Source organism: Lactuca saligna, chromosome 3 (genome assembly GCF_052625555.1).
Source record: "Lactuca saligna cultivar CGN05327 chromosome 3, ASM5262555v1, whole genome shotgun sequence".
Taxonomy (NCBI): Eukaryota; Viridiplantae; Streptophyta; class Magnoliopsida; order Asterales; family Asteraceae; genus Lactuca; species Lactuca saligna.
Genome location: NC_136419.1, coordinates 71,740,816 through 71,759,258, shown reverse-complemented (window position 1 = coordinate 71,759,258; position 18,443 = coordinate 71,740,816). Strand labels below are relative to the sequence as shown.

Genomic DNA, 18,443 nt, shown 5'->3' with positions numbered 1-18,443 from the left:
CTTTAAGTGTTATGGTTTGGATAAAGTTGATAGAGTTGTGAGCACTTCTATTTGACATTTCATCGAACACCTTAACTGCATTCTCATGCAACTCACAAATTCAAAACATTACCAATAAACGATTTGATCCATATGATTTCATAACTAAAATTACCCTCTTCAAAATCATCCTTAATTTTATGGAAATTGCGAATTACTTCAACTGAGAATTCGCCTCTGATCTCTAAATTGGTAAAACCTTAAATACCATGAGATCGATCCGATAGATGTTAAAAAATCGTTCAGATATGGGTGAGTTAGTGAACGATTCAGAAGACTTTGATTCGATAACAGGTAAATTTTGAAGCTTTTAAAGATTGGTTATCAACATTTTTGTGGATGATCACTTAACCTTAAGTGGAGTCTAAAATTTCATATAAGAAGAACTCCACACAGAAGTTCACGAATGTAACACAAATAAGACAAGAAATCTGGGGAAAATTGTGTATTACTATCGAATGCAATTGGACAATTTGATGTGCCTATACCACAGTGAATCAGATAAAATTCTAATTAGCTATTGAGATTTTCATCATCTGCTTCGTGTATGAATTGTTTCGGTCTCATTTGGGGGAGGAGCCCTTGAGCACATCAGTCGGAGATAATGGAGGAGCATCCAGCTGATAAAGATTCAGAGCAGGACCAACGAACCTAAACAATATCCAAGCTCCAATTATGATGTAAATCGAAGCATAAGCAAATTTGTTGATCCAAAACAACAGACCCTTTTCTCCTACATACAACTCCAATGCTTTTTCTGTAAGTGTCATCGATTCCCAATCTTTCTTCACCACTTCTTTCTTCGCCATCATCTTCGCATTGTCATCGAAGCCGTTTTCTTGATTTCTTCGCGTTTTTCTCCTCGCCCCTCTTTTGAACTTTATCTGAACTGTATCTTTATCCGAAGGCGGTGGCGATGAGTTTGCAGCGCCGTCATCTACGGTGGTGTTGTCGCTGCCGCTGCTGCTGCTTCTGGTGAGGAAGAGCGTGGCTGGACGGAGGTGGTGATTTTGGGAAGTGAATATATGAGGGGAAATGGTGATGGATTTGGTGAATGGAAGGATGGAAGAGTTCATATTTTCTGGCGTGGTGGCTGCCGGTGGATGGATGTTGTTATCCTTTTTAGAGGGAAGGATGTGTGGTGTGGTTTTGACATGGTGTTGCATGTAATTACAAAGATAGTCCTTTAACTATTTGTAGACTTGCGATTTTGGTACCTTAAAATTATTATTTACATCAATAGTTCTTAATATTATAATCTCGAAGAAATCGTGAAATGATTTGTTGATTTACATGCTCGGTTCCTCAACCTATGTGTAATCTTGAAGCAATCATGTATTTGATTGATTTGGTTATTGTTTTCATTTAGAGAATATGATGTGAAATGGTTCATGTTATCGGTTTGTTCCTCCCAATTGTGAGGTTTATGATCATATAATGTGATGATCATTTGCAATCTCTCAATTTGTTATTGGGTAAAAGTTGGTTGCTCAACATCATGATCTACACACATGGTTTGGAATGTTCATTTTGGATTATGCGTCTTGTTTAAAAGATTCCCACGAATTCAATTCCTTAATCTTGTATATGCAAGTTATATGGTGTTATAAGTCTAATGATCAGTGGATGCTCTTATACGATTATACCATATTTCATGTTGAGCTTTCTTCTATATTGATTAATGGGTGACAATGGGTGACACTGTCAACAAGTTGATATTGCACTTCATGACATTGTTTGTGAAAGGAACTTCATGATGTATTTGGCAGTGTATGTTAAATTTCTTTTTCGAAGGTAGTTAATATCAGTAAATGTTATAAATATGACTTAGATGCATGATGTCTGAGAGTAGATTCTGTAAAGTCTAATATAGCTTAGTGCATTATGTAATATTATGGTGGAGGTCGGAATGATATAAAGATTGATGCCAAAATGTTAAAATGAGTTACCTTAATGTTAATGGAGATGTAATTATTATTATGATTTGTTTAATGTTAAGGGGATTGTAATTTATGGATTGATTGTTTGGAGCTACACTGCTTGTTTTATACTACTTGTTAATTTATAAATTGTTTTTTTTATGTATTTTACATACTATAGGGATCCCTTTGTATCATATACACACGTGTGTGTGTGTGTATATATATATATATATATATATATATATATATATATATATATATATAGAGGGATGAAAGTGGGTCCAAATTCGGACCGGATGGACCCAGACCCGGGAACCGATTAATGGAATTTTGAAGAACCGGAAACCGGACCGGTATGTAGGAACCTGTTCCGGTTCGGTTCCGGGTACCGTACCAGGTAAAGTGAGCCTAGAACCGGAAAACCCGGAAAAATCAAAGCGGGTAGGTTGGAACCGGATAAAGTAGGTTTAGAACAAGAAAACCCGGAAAAAAAACAGAATTTTTTGGTAAGTACTTACTACTTAGTGGGTTGAACTTTGAAAATTTTCATATTGATATCCCAACTTTGGGGGACTGTAACTCATTGAATATGAAACCCAAAATTAACAAAATTATAGTGTAAAATCATGTCAAACTCTAAAATACAATCCGGATAAAATCGCATGTCAATCCGACTTTAAACGAATGAGATATGTATGTGTTAATATTTTCACAGAATACAAAGTACAAAAATAAATAGCTAAAAAGTTGAAAATTTATGTTGATATCCCTGATGGGTTTTGGCCATAAGAACATTCCTATGTGCACATACAAACCCTAATGCTTGGATCTAGGTTTCTCTAATTGAACATGCAATATATCCAAGACTTTAATTGATAGATCTAGCATAATAACATAAGAAATCAGATTTAAAAGAATACCTTGAATTACTTGCTTGAATCTTCTTGTCCTTGGAGCTTAGAGTCACAAATGTCACTCCTCTAATGGTTTACAAACACCAACTAGCAAGAGGATGATTTGAGAGAGATGGAAGGGTGAGAAAATCGGCCAGGGTTTCTCCAATACCAAGGGTGTCGATTTTCTTAGCCTTATGGGTGTATTTATATTGGTGAGCATCCTAGGGTTTCACCCTTAAAACCCTAATTGGATAACTTAGGCTCTAAGCAATCCAATCTCTTTATGATAAGCCTTTGGACGATTTGTAGGCTTATGCAAACCCTAAAATCCGTCCACCCCTTATCCTTAAGGAGTCACTGCTCAAAATACAACTATCACACAATTGATAGTTTATGCCCCTTTATTCAATTAATCTCTTTAAGTCACCAAATTAACTCCTAATTAATTTCTGACTTATATTAATCAAATAACAATATTATTATTCCTTATATTATTCTCATAATATATTAATAATATTTCTTCTCTCATTATAAATCATCCTGTCAAGTTGCTATGGTGAAGGCAACCCAAAAGGACCATGCTCAATCGGGTCAAATACTTATCAAATATAGTTGTAGCCTTAGACACTATTCCAACAGTCTCCCACTTGGATAAGTCTAGTAACTATATATACCGATTAGCAATCGTAGCTCTCAAAGACATTGTCAAACTCTGATCTTATCAATTTTGTCCTTTAGATAAGGGATCGTATAGTCCTCTATTTAGATATCGTGCGGACAATTCTATGGAACCAATTGTCTAACAATTGGTTTCTCGATATCGGATTTATTCAACATAGAACTTAATCAAACACATCAATTTAGTTTTGACCGGGCCCTGCACATAAGTCAAATCAAATCATCGAGCGGCCGAGATATCGCTTTTACCCTCTTAGGATAATAGTAACAGATAAACTTCGACTTATATGCATTTACTTATTCATTAATCAATTATACACAACAATGCGTTTTATAGCATCAATTTACTGATGCGGTTTCGCATTATCAATGTACAACCAATTAACAAATAACAAACCATATATCTAGGTTTTATGACCATATGATATTATCGTCTTGCGATCAACCTTTTTCATTAAATTCCATAAGGTGATTCCAGCAAGCGCGGGTTTGTTCCAATGCTCAAAACTAGTTCATAAGCACTCATGAACGTTGCAGCAAACTTTTGCTATGTCTAATACCATTTAGACAATCTACACACCGATTCATGACAATCTTCATTCATACATACTTCAAACATATGAACGATTGTGGATCGTTTGAATAATTTGATTATTCCAAATAAACTCAATTATTCTGGAAGTCAAAACATGCAAAATGAAACAATAGTTAAACATTTAACATAAGACAGTAACTTTACTTATAAATAATACTCCTTTATTTATTCATCAAATGTTAAATTACATTTATCTATTATAAGTTTCTAAAATTATCTAATCTAATCTAATATCATCCTTCAGCCCAATACTCCTAGCATGCTGCAAGTGTTTAACCCTACTCAGTCCCTTCGTAAGTGGATCTGCTGGGTTATCTTCTGATGATATCCTCCTCACCACGAGGTGTCCTTCTTCTACTCGATGTCTAATGAAATGATATTTTCTGTCGATATGACGAGATCTACCATCATCCCTCGGTTCCTTGGTCAAGGCAACCGCTCCTTCATTATCACAGAAAATTTCCATAGGCTCCTTTATGGTAAGCACAACTCCAAGATCACCAATGAAGTTCTTCAACCATATTGCCTCCTTCGACGCTTCGCTCGCTGTAATGTACTCTGCTCCTCCATTAAGAGTAAAGACCCAGCCCGACTGCGAATGAAAGTTGTCCCTATCGGTTTGAAAGCTGGCGTCACTATACCCTCGCACCTTCAAGTCATCACTCCCCCCGAGGACTAAAAACCATTCATTGGTCCTCCGAAGGTACTTAAGGATATTCTTGACCGCAATCCAATGGGCTCTGCCAGGGTTCCCTTAATATCTACTAACCATGCTCAAAGCAAAGGCTACATCAGGGCGAGTACACATCATAGCATACATGATTGAGCCAACTGCGGAAGCGTATGGTACTCGACTCATCTCTTCTATCTCGGCTTCGGTACTCGGACTTTGAGTCTTACTCAACTTGGCATTACTTTGTATCGGTAATTCTCCTTTCTTCGATTTTTCCATACTAAAACGTTTTAGTACTTTATCTAAGTAAGTGTTCTGACTGAGTCCTATTAGTCTCTTACTTCTTTCTCTCACTATCCTTATTCCCAAAATATAGGAAGCCTCTCCGAGGTCCTTCATAGCGAAACACTTCCCGAGCCAGGACTTAACCTCCTGCAGAGTCGGGATGTCGTTTCCTATGAGCAGTATGTCATCTACATACAAAACGAGAAAGGTAACTATACTCCCACTAGCTTTGACATATACACATGATTCATCTTCGCTTTGTACAAATCCAAACTCTTTGACTTTCTCATCGAAGCAAGGATTCCATCTGCAAGACGCTTGCTTAAGTCCATAAATGGACTTCTCAAGCTTACACACTATATTTGGATGCTTCGGATCAACAAAACCCTCTGGCTGAGCCATGTAAACATCCTCAGCCAACTTCCCGTTAAGGAAAGCGGTCTTGACATCCATTTGCCAAATCTCATAATCATGAAATGCGGCAATTGCTAGCATCACTCTAATAGACTTTATCTTCGCTACTAGTGAGAAGGTTTCATCATAGTCAACTCCGGGAGTTTGAGTAAAGCCCTTCACAACCAATCGCACATTATATGTGTGTACGTTTCCATCCACATCAGTCTTCTTCTTGAAGATCCATTTGCACCCAACGGTCTTACGTCCGGGCACATTATCAACCAAATTCCAAACTTGGTTGTCATACATGGATTGGATCTCGCTTTCCATTGCCTCTTTCCATTTTTCAGACTCCGGGCCTACCATGGCTTCCTTAAAGCTATTAGGTTCATCTAGATTTATTAGTGTACCATCACTAATATATGTGTCCCATTCGGTGGTAATATGAAAACCATACAACTAGGGTTGAACTCTAACTCTTTCGGAACGTCGAAGAGGTAAGGACTGGTCAATAGGTTCAACCGGAGTTTCCTCCTCGGGTTGATTGTCAGCGGTAAAGGTTCCTTCATCAATCGATTCTTGAATCTCTTCAAGCTCGATTTGCCTCCCACTGTCTCCTTGGCTTATGAGTTCTCGTTCTCGGAAAACCCCTCTCCTCGCAACGAAGACAACATTGTCACTCGGTCTATAGAAGAGATATCTAAAGGATTTCTACGGGTAGCCGATGAAAATACATCGCTCACTACGAGGTTCGAGCTTGTCGTGAGTATCTTGTCTTACGAAAGCCTCGCAACCCCAAACCTTTATATGTGCTAATGAGGGAGCTTTCCCTGTCCACATCTCGTGAGGTGTTTTGGCAACCTTCTTCGTAGGGACTCAGTTAAGGATATGGGCGGCAGTCTCTAAGGCATACCCCCAGAATGAGATAGATAGTGAAGCACGACTCATCATAGAACGAACCATGTCTAACAAGGTTTGATTACGCCTTTCTGCCACACCATTCAATTGTGGTGTCCTAGGTGGCGTCAATTGTGAAACTATTCCGCATTCTTTGAGATAGTCGTGGAATTCAAGACTTAGGTACTCTCCTCCTCGATCGGATCGAAGCATCTTGATTTTCCTACCCAATTGATTCTCCACTTCATTTTTTGAACTCTTTGAACTTTTCAAACGTTTCTGACTTTTGCTTGATTAAGTAAATATACCCATATCTACTATAGTCATCGGTAAAAGTCACATAGAAGCGGTTCCCATCCTTTGTGGTTAATCTAAAGGGTCCACATACATCGGTATGTATGAGGTCAATAAACCCTCACCCCTTTCACATGTGCTAGTGAAGGGTGACTTGGTCATCTTTCCAAGTAAACAATATTCGCATGTGTCATCTTCCCTAAGGTCGAATGACTCCAACATGCCATCCTTTTGGAGTTGGGCTATGCTCTTCTTGTTGACATGTCCAAGACGACAATTCCACAAGGATGCTCTATCCATACTATTGGAAGAATCCATGTACAAAACATCATTTCCTAGGTTATCTATAATCATAACAGTTTCATAAATTCCATTACATGGCATTGCTTTAAAATATAAGGCACCATTTCGATAAGCATAAATAGAACCATTCTCATTATTAAAAGAAAATCTAAATCCTTGTCTAAACAAACCATGAAACGAAATTATGTTTCTTGCCATTTCTGGCGATTAGCAACAATTATCTAAATCTAAACCTAATCCATTACTAAGCACTAAAGAATACACTCCAATCTTGGTCACAGGCGACGATCTTCTGCTCCCCATGATTATATTTATTCTTCCATGCTCCACATTCCTATTTCTTCTTAGTCCCTGCAATTCAGAACAAATGTGGTAACCACACCCGGTATCGAGGACCCAAGAAATAGCATGAGATGAATCATTAGATTTAATTGTGTAAATACCTGCGAAAGACGGCTTGATCTTTCCTTCCTTGATGGCTTGCAGGTATTCTGGGCAACTTCTCTTCCAATGCCCTATTTTGTGGAAATGGTGGTACTCTGCCTCCTTTGGGTTTGAGTTGTGCTTAGTAGGATCAACTTTGGTCCCACTAGAAGAGGAACCATCTCGGGACTTTCCCTTGCGGTGGCTCTTAGACGGAGCCTTCCTCTTCTTGCTCCTTCCCTACCCAATAGCCAAAACGGGAGCAGCGAGTGGATTGGGAGTTGGTGTAACAGACTTGTCCTTGAGGTTGCTCTCAGCAACCCTTAGGAGACCTTGGAGTTTACTTAGGGTGACCTCTTCCTTGTTCATGTGGTAGGTCATCCTAAATTGGTTGTAACACGGACGCAAGGAATGAAGTACCATGTTGATAGCCAAATCTTCCCCAAAGTCGACATTCAACTTGCGAAGACGATCGACGTACCTTTGCATCTTTTGCAAGTGTACGGTTAGAGATTCTCCATGACTCATTGTAGCAGAGATCATGTTAGTGAAGATCTCGTAACGTTCCTGCCTCGCGTTTTGATGGTATCTCTCCAATAAGTCTTGATGCATTTCGTACGGATACATGTCCTCATAGGACTTTTGGAATTCGGAGTTCATAATGGCTATCATGATGCAATGAACCTTCGTTGCATCACGCTCATGAGTTTAAAAAGTGGTGATTTCAGCTGGAGTAGCAATTTCTGGATTGATCTTCTCGAGCTTTTCATCGAGGACATACTCCTTGTCCTCGTAGCGAGCAATCGTGTGAATGTATCTTATCCATTCGCTAAAGTTTTTTTCCATCGAAAGTCACCTTTTGGCAAAGGCTCATCAATGTGAATGAACTAGCAGCAGCGTTGTTCGCATTCGACATCTACAATTGGAAAGGACAAAGATTGATTAGAATTTGAATCCCTAATTATCATCCAATAAGGAAAAATTAGGGCTAGGATCCAAAAACATTATTTACATATTAGAAAAGGGATGACGTAATCCAACATGCAAACAATTTGAAGTTAAGTGAATGACGATTCACTAATTCTCCACCATGAAAACATTACCTATAAGTTTTAAACGCATTGAGAATTCCTAGGTTTCGATGAGATTCATTGAACTTTTCAATGGCATGTTTAAATCTCGATATGCCCCTCTCGTTTGTGACTGGGATGCCGAGGATCACAAAGTGGGTGTGAATAACCATGAAAATCTACACGGTGCCTTCATTGTAACAATCACCTATTCGATGTGCCGGTAAACCACACACGCTCCACCGAACTATGATAAACAATGAATCACCCTTTGCCACCTATGCTTAGAACCAATTAGTGTGCCGGTAAACCACACACGCTCCACTAACTTCTTAGCAAGGGTGCAAAGTGTAATTTCATGGGATTGCATTAATTCACTTTTCCTAAAGTAACTAGGATTGGGAATTTTTGAAAAAAAAATGTAGTTACTTTGTATTTAATATTATACTTTTAACGAGGAGATAGCGTTGCCCTATCCTACCTGTTCGGCTAACGACCCTCCACAGAACAAGCATGCAGTGGGTGTGAGTGTACACCCATTAAGCGTCATTTTATAGGCAGCAACCTTATACCCACCATATAGACCCGCTTCGTGAATGAGGCCTACTAACGGTAAGACTAGCATTTCAATTTTACATACATACATACATATATATATATATATATATATATATATATATATATATATATATATATATATATATATATATATATATATATATATATATATATATATATATATATATATATATATGTTAAGCTTGTAATCATATAAAGTATAGGGTTGAATTTTAAACTTGTAAAATTCTAGGGTTTGAAATTTAAATTGTCCAAATTAAACTTTTAATCACAAAAACTAAATTTCAAAACTTGAGGGTTATTTTAAACTTTTCAAAACATAAAAGATCAAATAACAAATAATTTAAATTAACCATTTAATCTCATAATTATCCATATTTGATGTTTCTTGCAAAACAATTAACCAATTTAATTAACATAATTAATCAATTATCACATAAGGAAATTATTATTCAACTAATTGGTAATTATCTTGAATTAGGTCAAGGATATACTCATATATATGATAAAATCGGATTTATATTGACCCATTAATATAAAGGCAAGTTTCCTTAAGAGAAACAGCAAGAAATCCCGTAATTAGCTCCTCCTGACTCTCGGACTCGTCGAGTACCACAATGGACTCGTCGAGTCGAGGCCTACTCACCGAGTCCACTATGGGACTCACCGAGTTCATCAGGCAGATTGACAAAAATCAAATTTTGCAATTAACAATCAAGCAACCAATGAATCAATTCAATAGAAACCAATCAAGGCTCTGATACCACTGATGGTTTTTGGTCATAAGAACATTCCTATGTGCACATACAAACCCTAATGCTTGGATCTAGGTTTCTCTAATTGAACATGCAATATATCCAAGACTTTCATTGATAGATCTAGCATAATAACATAAGAAATCAGATCTAAAAGAATACCTTGAATTACTTGCTTGAATCTTCTTGTCCTTGGAGCTTAAAGTCACAAATGTCACTCCTCTAATGGTTTACAAACACCAACTATCAAGAGGATGATTTGAGAGAGATGGAAGGGTGAGAAAATCGGTCAGGGTTTCTCTAATACCAAGGGTGCCGATTTTCTTAGCCTTATGGGTGTATGTATACTGGTGAGCATCCTAGGGTTTCACCCTTTAAACCCTAATTGGATAACTTAGGCTCTAAGCAATCCAATCTCCTTATGATAATCCTTTGGACGATTTGTAGGCTTATCCAAACCCTAAAATCCGTCCACCCCTTATCCCTAAGGAGTCACTGCTCAAAATACAACTATCACACAATTGACAGTTTATGCCCCTTTATTCAATTAATCTCTTTAAGTCTTCAAATTAACTCCTAATTAATTTCTGACTTATATTAATCCATTAACAATATTATTATTCCTTATATTATTCTAATAATATATTAATAATATTTCTTCTCTCATTATAAATCATCATGTCAAGTTGCTATGGTTAAGGCAACCCAAAAGGACCATGCTCAATCGGGTCAAATACTTACCAAATATAGTTGCAGCCTTAGACACTATTCCAACAATCCCGACTTCGAAGGACTATAAATCATTAAATATTAAACCAAAAATGACAAATTTATAGTCTAAACTCATGTACAAACTGTAAACTACAAGTTGGGAAAAACCACATATCAATCCAACTTCCAACGAATTAGATATGTGTTTTTTAAAACTTTCTCCGAATACAAAAAAACTGAAAAACTAAAAACTTCCAGCTTTGATATCTCGACTTTGGGGGACTATAAGGTATTGAATATAAAACTAAAAATATCAAATTTATAGTCTAAAATCATGTACAAACTCTAAACTATATGTTGGAAAAAACCGCATGTTAATCGGAGTTGAAACAAATGAAATATGCATCTTTTAAACATTTTACAAAAATCGGTTCCGACCCTAAAGGTGGTTCCGGTTCCAAACACCGGTTCCGGTTTTTAGACCCGATTTTCCCAGACCTGATGGACCCAACCCTGGGTAAAGCCAATTTTTAAACCTGGAACCGGAACCGGTTTGATATATTCTGGTTCTAACGGTTCCGGTTCCAGTCCGGTTTTCCGATTGTAAATCTCATCCATATATATATATATATATATATATATATATATATATATATATATATATCATGCATACATATGCCTCTAGTCAAGGAGGCTTTCCCATATTTAACATGGTACCAAGATAGGGTTTCCTACCCTAAAACTCATCATGTACGGCTTCCTCACAAAAAAAATATGTCGATCAAAATAGTCCTTTATTGATTTGTTCTTCTTTTTGCGTCTGGAACTTCCTCTTCTCACGCAAATGATCAGTCTTCTCTGCCTCGTCTTCAAGCAACTTAGTGTGTGGTGTGTTTTCTTCCTAATCACAGGTCTGCTACCTCGCTTCTTGCTGCTACCTCTATCAGTTTGTATTCTTCCTGCTTATCCAGGTTCTTCTTCATGTCTACCCCTACCTCCTCCTCCACTGTTGCTCCCTCTAAAATGAGTTTCGTTTTCACTCTCACAAATGTGTAAAACCAATTTAGTTTCAAATTAAATGTGGATAGCTCCCGATATAAACTATGGCGTCAAATTTTCTCTAACATGTGTAGAGGTACCTTGAGCTATAGATATATTTCTGGAAAATCAACACCATCCGGTAAGGATGATGAAGAATGGTACTCGGTTGATGATAGAATTAAATCTTGGTTTTACGGTACATGTGACCCAAGTTTACTTTAAATAATTTCTAGTGATGAAGGTACTGCCAAAGTGTAACACCCATAAAAATCATGCCAAATTTAAACTTTTTCAAAACACTTAAAACCATTTTACATTACATAGTTTGGTTTCAAAATAATAAATATTAGGGTATCCCAGTATCAAATTATGAAATCACAAGAGCAGGAGGAGCGGTACGATCATGCCTTCGCCTTCCTGCGATCACCAGAAGTACCTGAAACAACCAACTGAAACTGTGAGCCCGAAAGCTTAGTTAGCTACCCCCAAACTACACATACCCACAATAATATACATATAATCATAAATAGTATACTATGGGTCCAGTCAACCATCAGGTTGGAATACCCCAAGCCCACAACCAATAGGTTGGAATGCCAATATAATACGGGTCCAATCATCCTTGGGATGGAATACCCCAGGACCACAACCAACAAGTTGGAACGCTCACATACTATGAGTCCAATCATCCTCGGGATGGAATACTCACGACCCAAAACCAACAGGTTGGAATTCCCAGGTCTATTGGCCTCTGCACAAAGCAGATAAGCCTCAACCGCTAAACAAACATGTGCACATATATAACAGATAATCACATAACAGTCTATAGACAACAATTGATCAAAACAGATCATGCCACATAACACATAATACCATCCTGTCTATTAGGATACCAATCTAACAGATCATACTAGCATATCACATAATATTGCCCTATAACCAGGACATTGACCTAACCAGGTCACTAAGCATAACATAAACTCATCCTAACTACCAGGATGCAAACTAATAAACATATCATGCCATAACCAAATACAATCCACAAAGGGTCGACCTTGGTGCCTTAAACCCTGTTGATATAGTGAGGATAACTCACCTCGCTAGTAGTGCTGAAATACTGCAAATCTCTAACTGTTGTCTCACCGGGAATCCCAAACTATTACACAATAAACACCAACATAATATCAAAAATAACCTTCTTGACTAAATGTCCACACCATTTATTAAGTCCACTCTCTTTATTGGGCCAAGGCCCAAATACCCAGTCCTTGACTTGAAAGTCCATATAAAAGCCCATTATCAGCCCAATTTACCAAATTGGACCAACTTCCTGATTGGGCCTCATCCCATGATCCACTATCACTAGCGGGACCAAAATATCTTATTTACAAAGTCCATCAAAGGCCCAATTCCATTTAGTTCATAAAGAGCCCAACATCCGAAGCCTACCTAACAAAGGCCCAACAGAGGACATACGCGGGGCGTACTCCTCTGGTATGCGGGGCGTACTCGACCAGATGTTGACCACCATAGGGGTGGTTGACCTAGTATGTTGGGCGTACTCAATGGTTTTCCAAAACCTTATTAAGTTCGTAATGGCTTAAGAACTTAAGCCCAAACTTCATATCCAGAGACCTAACATGCCTACGATCCATAAAGTCATGAACTTTATCACTTTGGACGTCCATAAAGTTCTTAATGTTTGGTCTTAATCCATTAAGACCTTATTTCTTCATGCATGGGACACATACAACTAATGGGACCTTATTTTTATCACTTAAGGTCCCTCCAAGAGTCTAGAAGGACAACCTTTTTCATCCAAAACACAACATGCACCACTTTATGGCTTTTTGGGACAAGAATGCTTCTAATAAGGTAAAATTGTGAGATCTAAGCATATATGCACATAGTTTGGAACTTTATACCTTCTGGAGCTTCTTGAGCACAAGTTAACTTAAGATCTACAAGCTTGGTATTCTTCTCCAATACTTTGATCCACTACCTTCCTCTTACAGCACTCAAGAACACACAAAATAAGCTTAAACACACAAGGAAAGGCTAGGGTTTGGGGAGGAGGAATGTAAGATGTGGAGGCTGAGGTAAGGGAGGTGTGATGCTCATCATGTTGCTTATATGGGCCCCAAACCCTAAATATTAGGGTTTTCCCCCAGACATTAGTATGCCAAGCGTACACAAGTGTATACCTAGCGTACTAAGGCGAACTTAGTACGCTTAGCGTACTCTTATGTAGGGGTGAGCAAAAATCGCACCGCAACTAAAATTAACCGCATAAACTGCAACCGATAAACCGCAACTATAATAAAAACCGATGATGAGGTTTTTTGTTTTTCAAAAACCGCAAATTTGTGGTGCGGTGCGGTTATTAGTTTTCAAAAACCACAAAAAAATCACACCGCACCACATATATTATATACAACTTTTTTTATTAATTATTAAAATATTAAATATTAAAAATTAGACAAGTTTAATGAATGAAAGATGAATAAAATACTAGAATACAAAAGTATGTTTTTTTGTTATGTTTAACTTTGAAAAATAGTAAAATTAGACAATTTTAAGAAATTTATTATTAATTACTATTGATTTGACGTTTTTAAGATATTAATTGTTTGTTATTTAAGTTAACTGTCTTATACATTATGGTTTTTTATTATTACAAGTAATATGTTTGAACTCTTAAAACCGTTTGAGCTCTAAACTGTGGTTAAAAACCACACAAAATAACCACCCCAAATTCATGCTGTTAATAACTGCAACACAGAAAAAACAAAACTACACCGCAAAAATAACCACCTAACTGCACCAAGCGGTTTTGAAAATGGATTAACCTCATTTGCGGTTAGTGGTGAGGTTTTAGCTAATAACCACACCGAACCGCACCGCGCTCACCCCTACTCTTATGTACACACGGCATACTCCCTCCTGGCCCAATGTTTGCAAATTTTGACGCTTAAACTTATCTTGGCTCTTCACATTCGACCCCAAGGACTACAAATGACAAAGAAAAGATAGAAGAGGGTTCAGGAATACCTACCAAATCTCCGGATGTTACACAAAGTGCTTTGGGACAAATTAGATGAGTTGTTTCGAAACAATAAAATGTCTCGTATGTTACAACTTCAGGACCAATTTCATAATACTAAAAAGGGATCAAGCTCCATTACTGAATTTTTCCGTACTCTTAAAAATCTAGCCGACAATTTGAAGGATGTTGATTCACCGATCAATGAAATTGAGTTAGTTATGCAGATTTTGAGACAATTACCGCCTTTTTATCACATCATAGTGGACGTCATCACCAACACCAAGGATTTTCCCTCTTTCCTTGAGGCCAAAACATGCTCTTGTTGCATGAATCTAGAGACGCTGCTACTGATTCCAACATTGACTCTCAAATCTCTCAAAGTGCAGCTCTTTTTTCTTAATCAAATTCTTTAGGTAAAACTAAAAAATTGTTGGCATAGGAATCGAAATAACACACAAAGAAACTTTGCTTAAAATAGTTCCATGGACTTGTAACAACCTTTCTTAGGAATCCTAGGGACTGCTCCAACACAGTAGTTGTTTGCTGCCTCCCATCTCCCCCTATGCATCTAGATCATGCACATCAGCAGCCTCCGTTGAACCTGCTCACTTTTGTGCCTTCTCAGTAGTATCCTCATGTGCAACATTTCTATCCGATGACTCCTCCTTCGCAACTTCCACATCTACGTCTCACCTTTGCACAACCCTACCAGCAGCCCCACTACGCAGCATATGTAACATAGACGTTTTAAAATCGTGTTTTGTAATGAATAAAATTGTGAAATATTATGTAAAATGGAGTGTTGAGTTCTAACAGATGGTTTTTACTAGAAATGAAGTAAAATTATGTTTAGAATCACTCAGAAAATATTAGAAGTCTTATGAGATTCCAATTAAAAGCCAAATAGTGAAATTTAGCGAAAATATGAAATTTTAAATAAGTAAAATTTTATTATTTAATGTTGTAGAGAATCTCGTTAGAAAATTTTAGGAGAAAACCTCGTCAAAATCCGAGTTATAACGAAGAAGTTATGACCAACCGACGATCCGCGACAAAACCGGCACGGCGCCGAATGACGTAAAAAGTGAGTTTTTGATAAACTACTTTTTAGCCTTAGTAACCTAAATGAAAGTCGTAGTATTCGTTAAACCGAGAAATTCGATAAAAAGAACGCCAAAATCTGACTTCGTATGAGGAAGTTATGAATTTTCGAAGTTTCAACTTCGCAGTAGACAGCTAAAAACTTGACTTTTAGATCGAGCGATATTTTTACCAATACATCCTAAATGAGAATCGAAGGTCTCATCATATGTAGTAAAACGGTAAAAAGTCTGACGAAAACGGATGTCGGATGAAGAAGTTATGAATTTTTAACGGATTTTTCTGTCCCGGTCTGTTAAAAATAATAATATTAAAATTAAAGTCAAAATTAGCCGACAAAGTCTAAACGAAAGTTTTAGAGCGTAATTTTAGCTACGCGTGCATATAAAGAACGTCAAAATTGGAGCTCGTATGCGAATGTTATGGATTTTAGAAGTTCGTGGCCCAAAAACCGAGAAAACTCGCATGAACAGTACCGGCCACGTCACCTTCGCACGAAGCAGCAGGCCTACTGCCAGCATGTTATGTGAAATATGAAAGTTTAGGTCTTTCAAAAATACGAAAGTTGGGGTCTTTCAGCAGGCCTACTGCCAGCATCGTCTCGCCTTGGATTAGCACCTCAACAGCCGAATCAGTAGACTTCCGGGCACCTTCCTCCATAACCTCAAGTTGTTTTTGCTTCACACCAGCCTCACGGTAGTCTATCTTTTGGTGGTCATGTTCAATCTGCTCCTTAACAGTTTACCGATCTAGTATTTATGTTTCAAGCTATGTCTGTCCAACCACCTCCTAGCAACAATATCTACATGGACTCCAATGCAATCTCACACATATCCTTCAACTCAGGTAACATGTTTTTTCTTACACTATGTCCTTCTAGATCTATAATGGTTGGTAATTGTGCTATACTTCCGATCACTCACATTGGTCAAACCTTTTTCCTATATTCTCATAACCAATTAGCTTTAAATAATGTGCTTATTTCCAATAGAACTATTAAAAATCTTGTTTCTGTTCGCAAATTCACAGTTGACAATTCCATCTCAATTACATTTGACCCATTGGGTTTCACTGTGAAGGACTTTAAAACAGGTGCCTTTACTCAAATATGTGATAGTTTCGATGACCTTTATCCCGTAGTCTCTTCATTGGCTCAGTCTCTTATCGCCACCGTTTGTGTTTTTGTTTCTCTCCCAACCTAGCATCGGTGTCTTGGACATCCCGGTTCCTCAATCTTGGACTTTTTACATTCTCGTAAGTTTATTTCTAATTCCACTAATAAACTCCCCATATGTCATGTTTTTTAGCTTGAGAAGCATTGTCGTCTACCTTTTCTGTCCTCTAAAACTAAAACTATTCATATGTTTGGATTAGTTCATTCTAATTTATTGACATCTCCTTTTTCTATTATAAGTGGCTTTAAGTACTATATTCCTTTTTTGGATGATTTTACTCATTTTTTATGGTTGTTTCCTCTTCGTGCTAAATTCGATGTGTTTGCTATTTTTCAAAATTTCATGCCTATGTTAAAAATCAATTGAAATCTGACATTAAGTTGTTTCAATGTGACAATGGTCGTGAGTTTAATAACCAAACTCTTCTTTCTTTTTTAGAATCTAAAGGCATAAAAATCAGATTTTCATGTCCCTATACGTCTCAACAAAATGGGAAGGTTAAATTTACTATTCGAATAATAAATAATATCATTCGGACCTTGTTATTCCAAGCTTCTCTTCCACCCAAGTTCTGGGTTGAAGCCCTTCTTACTGCTTTCCACACTCTCAATCTCCTTCCTCCCACCACTCTTGAACTCCAAACTCCTTTTGAGCTTCTTTTTAGAACTTTCCTGTCATATGACCATCTTCGTGTTCTTAGTTGTCTTTGTTATCCTAACCTATTCTCTATAGCTCAGCATAAATTAGCACCCTGGTCTTCTGCCTATATTATTTTGGTCCTTCGTTTGACCATCACGGTTACCAGTGTTTTGATCATATAACCCAACGTGTTATCATCTATCGTCATGTCATCTTTGATGAGGACCATTTTCCTTTTTCTGACTTCCATGGAATGTCATCTTCCTCTGACTATGACACCCTCTTCGCTGATGATAGCCTTTCTCCTCCTGCTCTTATGGTAATTCCCTCCTCTACCACAACAAGCAGTTAAATCCCCACCTTCTCTTCTCCTACCTCTTCGTCAGATGGATCTGCCTCTCTACCCACTGACGCTACCCCCTCATCATCTCCTCATCTTATGATCACTTGCTCTCAGACCCGGTATCTTAAACCTAAACACATTTTCAATCTATCTGTTACCTCTAATATTTCACCTACTCGCTGCTCTATTACCCAAACTCTCTTTGATCCAAATTGGAAATCAGCTATGGACCTGGAAATGTCTAGTCTCCTTTCCAACTCCACATAGGATATTGTTCCTAATCCCTCTCAAGAAAACACTGGTGTTTGTCGCTGGCTATATCATCACAAATGCGATGGTAAAGGCAACCTTAATCGCTACAAAGGTCGCCTTGTTGCTCAAGGGTTCTATCAACTTACTGGTCTTGATTTTGATGACACGTTCAGCCCTGTTGTTAAACCAGCCACCATTCGTACTGTTTCAGGATTGCCATCTCCCAAAATTGGCCCATTCATCAGTTACATGTCAAAAATGTTTTTTTCCACGGTGACCTCTCTAAAGAGGTCTACATGAAACAACCTCCTGGATACGTTAATCCCACTC

The 18,443-nt window shown here is 37.6% G+C and overlaps 1 protein-coding gene across 1 annotated transcript; it reads right to left on the bottom strand.

Moving 5' to 3' along the window:
• Positions 1-469: 469 nt before the first annotated feature.
• LOC145036845 (uncharacterized) lies at positions 470-1,174 on the bottom strand. The gene has a single exon (XM_078985340.1). It carries the CDS (start codon positions 1,113-1,115, stop codon positions 603-605), a length of 513 nt encoding a protein of 170 aa, XP_078841466.1. The 5' UTR covers positions 1,116-1,174; the 3' UTR covers positions 470-602.
• Between the last annotated feature and the right edge of the window lie 17,269 nt (positions 1,175-18,443).

Bases quoted from the DNA above. Each gene is read 5' to 3' on its own strand.
- LOC145036845 (XM_078985340.1), bottom strand. From the start codon at position 1,115: ATGAACTCTTCCATCCTTCCATTCACCAAATCCATCACCATTTCCCCT.